A 6122-nucleotide genomic window follows, 5' to 3' on the forward strand; every position below is an offset into this window, starting at 1 on the left:
GTCCCTCCACCAGGTCCTCCACCAGGTCCTCCTCCACCAGGTCCTCCTCCACCAGGTCCTCCACCAGGTCCTCCACCAGGTCCACCACCAGGTCCTCCTCCACCAGGTCCTCCACCAGGTCCTCCTCCAGGTCCTCCACCAGGTCCTCCTCCAGGTCCCTCCACCAGGTCCTCCACCAGGTCCTCCTCCACCAGGTCCTCCTCCACCAGGTCCTCCACCAGGTCCTCCACCAGGTCCTCCTCCACCAGGTCCTCCACCAGGTCCTCCACCAGGTCCCTCCACCAGGTCCTCCACCAGGTCCTCCACCAGGTCCTCCTCCACCAGGTCCTCCACCAGGTCCTCCACCAGGTCCCTCCACCAGGTCCTCCTCCAGGTCCTCCACCAGGTCCTCCTCCACCAGGTCCTCCACCAGGTCCTCCACCAGGTCCTCCACCAGGTCCTCCACCAGGTCCTCCTCCAGGTCCTCCTCCTCCAGGTCCTCCACCAGGTCCTCCTCCAGGTCCTCCACCAGGTCCTCCACCAGGTCCTCCTCCTCCAGGTCCTCCACCAGGTCCTCCACCAGGTCCTCCACCAGGTCCTCCTCCAGGTCCTCCACCAGGTCCTCCACCAGGTCCTCCACCAGGTCCTCCACCAGGTCCTCCTCCTCCAGGTCCTCCACCAGGTCCTCCACCAGGTCCCTCCTCCAGGTCCTCCACCAGGTCCTCCTCCACCAGGTCCTCCTCCACCAGGTCCTCCACCAGGTCCTCCACCAGGTCCTCCTCCTCCAGGTCCTCCACCAGGTCCTCCACCAGGTCCTCCACCAGGTCCCTCCACCAGGTCCTCCACCAGGTCCTCCACCAGGTCCTCCACCAGGTCCTCCTCCACCAGGTCCTCCACCAGGTCCTCCACCAGGTCCTCCACCAGGTCCTCCACCAGGTCCTCCACCAGGTCCTCCTCCACCAGGTCCTCCACCAGGTCCTCCACCAGGTCCCTCCACCAGGTCCTCCTCCACCAGGTCCTCCTCCAGGTCCTCCACCAGGTCCTCCACCAGGTCCTCCTCCACCAGGTCCTCCTCCTCCAGGTCCTCCACCAGGTCCTCCACCAGGTCCTCCTCCACCAGGTCCTCCTCCTCCAGGTCCTCCACCAGGTCCTCCTCCAGGTCCTCCACCAGGTCCTCCTCCACCAGGTCCTCCTCCTCCAGGTCCTCCACCAGGTCCTCCACCAGGTCTTCCACCAGGTCCTCCACCAGGTCCTCCTCCACCAGGTCCTCCTCCTCCAGGTCCTCCACCAGGTCCTCCACCAGGTCCTCCACCAGGTCCTCCACCAGGTCCTCCACCAGGTCCTCCTCCAGGTCCTCCACCAGGTCCTCCTCCAGGTCCTCCACCAGGTCCTCCACCAGGTCCCTCCTCCAGGTCCTCCACCAGGTCCTCCACCAGGTCCTCCACCACCAGGTCCTCCACCAGGTCCTCCACCAGGTCCTCCACCAGGTCCTCCTCCACCAGGTCCTCCTCCTCCAGGTCCTCCACCACCAGGTCCTCCACCAGGTCCTCCACCAGGTCCTCCACCAGGTCCTCCTCCACCAGGTCCTCCTCCTCCAGGTCCTCCACCACCAGGTCCTCCACCAGGTCCTCCACCAGGTCCTCCTCCAGGTCCTCCTCCACCAGGTCCTCCTCCACCAGGTCCTCCACCAGGTCCTCCTCCACCAGGTCCTCCTCCTCCAGGTCCTCCACCAGGTCCTCCACCAGGTCCTCCTCCAGGTCCTCCTCCACCAGGTCCACCACCAGGTCCTCCACCAGGTCCTCCACCAGGTCCTCCTCCACCAGGTCCTCCTCCTCCAGGTCCTCCACCAGGTCCTCCACCAGGTCCTCCTCCAGGTCCTCCTCCACCAGGTCCTCCTCCACCAGGTCCTCCACCAGGTCCTCCTCCACCAGGTCCTCCACCAGGTCCTCCTCCACCAGGTCCTCCTCCACCAGGTCCTCCTCCAGGTCCTCCACCAGGTCCTCCACCAGGTCCTCCACCAGGTCCTCCTCCACCAGGTCTTCCTCCTCCAGGTCCTCCACCAGGTCCTCCACCAGGTCCCTCTTCCAGGTCCTCCACCAGGTCCTCCACCAGGTCCTCCTCCACCAGGTCCTCCTCCAGGTCCTCCACCAGGTCCTCCACCAGGTCCCTCCTCCAGGTCCTCCACCAGGTCCTCCACCAGGTCCTCCACCAGGTCCTCCACCAGGTCCTCCACCACCAGGTCCTCCACCAGGTCCTCCACCAGGTCCTCCTCCAGGTCCTCCACCACCAGGTCCTCCACCAGGTCCTCCACCAGGTCTTCCACCAGGTCCTCCACCAGGTCCTCCTCCACCAGGTCCTCCACCAGGTCCTCCACCAGGTCCTCCTCCTCCAGGTCCTCCACCAGGTCCTCCACCAGGTCCTCCTCCACCAGGTCCTCCACCAGGTCCTCCTCCACCAGGTCCTCCACCAGGTCCTCCTCCTCCAGGTCCTCCACCAGGTCCTCCACCAGGTCCCTCCACCAGGTCCTCCACCAGGTCCCCCCACCAGGTCCTCCACCAGGTCCCTCCACCAGGTCCTCCACCAGGTCCCCCCACCAGGTCCTCCACCTGGTCCTCCACCAGGTCCCTCCACCAGGTCCTCCACCAGGTCCCTCCACCAGGTCCTCCACCTGGTCCTCCACCAGGTCCCTCCACCAGGTCCTCCACCAGGTCCCTCCACCAGGTCCTCCACCAGGTCCCTCCACCAGGTCCTCCACCAGGTCCTCCACCAGGTCCCTCCACCAGGTCCTCCACCAGGTCCTCCACCAGGTCCTCCACCAGGTCCTCCTCCACCAGGTCCCTCCACCAGGTCCTCCACCAGGTCCTCCACCAGGTCCTCCACCAGGTCCTCCTCCACCAGGTCCTCCACCAGGTCCTCCACCAGGTCCCTCCACCAGGTCCTCCACCAGGTCCCTCCACCAGGTCCTCCACCAGGTCCCTCCACCAGGTCCTCCACCAGGTCCTCCACCAGGTCCCTCCACCAGGTCCTCCACCAGGTCCTCCTCCAGGTCCTCCACCAGGTCCTCCTCCACCAGGTCCTCCTCCAGGTCCTCCACCAGGTCCTCCTCCACCAGGTCCTCCTCCACCAGGTCCTCCACCAGGTCCTCCTCCTCCAGGTCCTCCACCAGGTCCTCCACCAGGTCCTCCTCCACCAGGTCCTCCTCCACCAGGTCCTCCACCAGGTCCTCCTCCACCAGGTCCTCCACCAGGTCCTCCACCAGGTCCTCCTCCACCAGGTCCTCCACCAGGTCCTCCTCCACCAGGTCCTCCACCAGGTCCTCCACCAGGTCCTCCTCCACCAGGTCCTCCACCAGGTCCTCCACCAGGTCCCTCCACCAGGTCCTCCACCAGGTCCTCCTCCACCAGGTCCTCCACCAGGTCCCTCCACCAGGTCCCTCCACCAGGTCCTCCACCAGGTCCTCCACCAGGTCCTTCCACCAGGTCCTCCTCCACCAGGTCCTCCTCCACCAGGTCCTCCACCAGGTCCCTCCACCAGGTCCTCCACCAGGTCCTCCACCAGGTCCTCCACCAGGTCCCTCCACCAGGTCCTCCACCAGGTCCTCCACCAGGTCCTCCTCCACTAGGTCCTCCACCAGGTCCTCCACCAGGTCCTCCACCAGGTCCTCCTCCACTAGGTCCTCCACCAGGTCCTCCTCCACCAGGTCCTCCACCAGGTCCCTCCACCAGGTCTTCCACCAGGTCCTCCACCAGGTCCTCCACCAGGTCCTCCACCAGGTCCTCCACCAGGTCCCTCCACCAGGTCCTCCACCAGGTCCCAGGCTTCTCCCCGTGTCCAGACCACTGGTACCACCATGGGATCTGGCTGTGGTTCTGGAGGGGCTTAAGGCCCCCCCTTTGAGCCCCTGGAGGGGGCAGACGTGGAACACGTGTCTCTGAAGGCCGTGTTGTTGCTGCCGCTGGCTCGGCTAAGCGGGTTAGTGACATCCACGTGCTTTCGGTGCAGCCGTCGTGCACTCAGCTTTTTCCGGGGGGTTGAGGAGGATTTTGAAACCCAACCCGGCATTTGTGCCTCAGGTGGGGGTTCATGTTCTCCCCTGGACATTGTGGTTTTGCTGCCCCACCAGGGGAGCTGGGGTGGCATGCGTTATGTCCCGTCTGTGTGCTCTTACATGGACAGGACAAGGGGCTTCAGGAGGAGCCATCAGCTGTCTCCTGGGCTGGTCCTCATACGGGGAGACTGTCACAAAGCAGCTCTCCCACCGGCTGCTGGAGGCGACTGCTTCTGCTTACATGAGTCAGGGTTTGTAGCCGCCTGTGGGCTTGCGTGCCCACTGGACTCGGAGCCCGGCGGCATCCTGGTTCTGATTCAGGGGACTTTCTGTCCAGGACATCTGTGCTGCAGCGAGTTGGTCCTCGCCTCTCACTTTTGTCCGTTTCTCTATGCTGGACGTCTCCGTGCGCTGCACGTGCGCTTCTGCTGTCCTGATGGTAACAGAGTATTTGTCCCTGTGGATTGTTGGACGCTGGATAAGCTTGTCTGGCAGTACGGGAGCAACCATGTCCCATAGTGAGACATCGAGCCAAATATATGAAAGAGAACATTAGGTTGTTGACGTAACCCCGGTTCTCTGAGTGATGTGAGTGAGACGTCTCACCAGACAACCCTTCTTGCTTGGGCCAGTGAGGAGATCTTATATTGAATGACGTGGTGTCGTCCACACGGGATATCTAAGGTAAGTGGTGCTACCTGCGGCGGACGGACACGTTTCACCAGCCAATCAGGATTGATGTAATGAGATTAAAGCAGCGGGGCATCCTATAGTGAGATATCTCACTCATATTACTCAGAGAACCGGGGTTATGGAAATAACCTAAAGTTTCTTCTTCTCTGGTGTCTTTGTTCAGGTTGAGGTGCTGTTATCTGTCAGAGATCAGCTGTTCTTCTCTGGTCTCAGCTCTGAAGTCCAACCCCTCCCATCTGAAACATCTGGACCTGAGATTCAACGACCTGAAAGATTCAGGAGTGAAACATCTGTGTGGTTTCCTGGAGAGTCCAGACTGCAGACTGGAGACTCTGAGGTCAGACATGTTTTAGTTGTGTGTTTAGATGAATCTGATGTGAAAGTTGTGTTGACACTTTATTCTTTATTCTTTATTCGGATCCCCATTAGCTTCCACTGTCATGGTTGCTAATCTTCCTGGGGTCCACATAAAACATCACATAAACATACAATACAACATACAAAATAAACTGACACTTGTCAGTCTAAAAATAGAGATATAAAAATAGAGAAACATTTGTCAAGCATCATGTACAAAAACATTGATTATTCTAACTGTGTGGTCTCACTCATAATTTTTTGTTTAAAAGATCTTTTGAATAAATATTTGCTTTTGATACTTTTCATATTTGCAGGTAATGTGTTCCATTGTTGGGTGGCTCTATAAATAACAGATCTTTTAAGTATATCAAAAGTTGGTTTTGGAAGTGTCAAATAACCTAAGCTTACCTGTCTAGTATTATGCTTATGCTTTAGACCAGCATTTAGTAACTGATCTCTAAAGAAATCTGGCTTCCCCTCAATCATTGCATTTCTGGAAAACTTTATGATACTACATGTTAACTTGGCCTCTACAGTTAACCATGTCAAACTATAGTGCATCCTTGCCACATTGTTCTAAATGAACAATTAAGTGCCACTCTTGCTGCTCTATTTTGTGCTAATTGTAGTTTATTTATATCCATTTTGGCAGCAGAGGACCACACAACCATACAGTACTCCAAATGTGAGAGAACTAATGCATTTGTTACCTCCTTTCTAATTAGCGGTGTTATATAGGGAGAGCATCTAAGTGCAACACCGATACCCTGCCCCATTTTTACAACAATAGTATCAATATGATCCGACCATGTCAAGCGTTCATCAATAGTGACTCCCAATAACTTAATTTTATTAACTTGCTGTATTGGTGTACCTGCCATAGTTAGACTTAGTTTGGAATCCTTAGTCAGCATATCTCTGGTTCCCAAGACAATGCACTTTGTCTTGGAAACATTCAAGATTAATTTGTTTTCTTTGACCCAATTTGACACTGATTGCAATTCACTTGATAACATGTTGTTTAGTATATCACATGAAGTAG

The 6122-nt window shown here is 58.6% G+C and overlaps 1 protein-coding gene across 1 annotated transcript; it reads left to right on the top strand.

The window, feature by feature from the left end:
* Positions 1-2199: 2199 nt before the first annotated feature.
* LOC133423150 (basic proline-rich protein-like) lies at positions 2200-3684 on the top strand (the record flags this gene model as incomplete). The annotated part of the gene is given in 6 exon segments (XM_061713294.1): positions 2200-2488; positions 2763-2818; positions 2820-2908; positions 2991-3342; positions 3344-3500; positions 3563-3684. Coding segments are annotated over 6 exon segments (1065 nt in total), but the record flags the coding sequence as incomplete, so codon positions are not given.
* Positions 3685-6122: the final 2438 nt, after the last annotated feature.

This window comes from Cololabis saira, chromosome 22 (genome assembly GCF_033807715.1).
Source record: "Cololabis saira isolate AMF1-May2022 chromosome 22, fColSai1.1, whole genome shotgun sequence".
In the NCBI taxonomy this organism is placed as follows: Eukaryota; Metazoa; Chordata; class Actinopteri; order Beloniformes; family Belonidae; genus Cololabis; species Cololabis saira.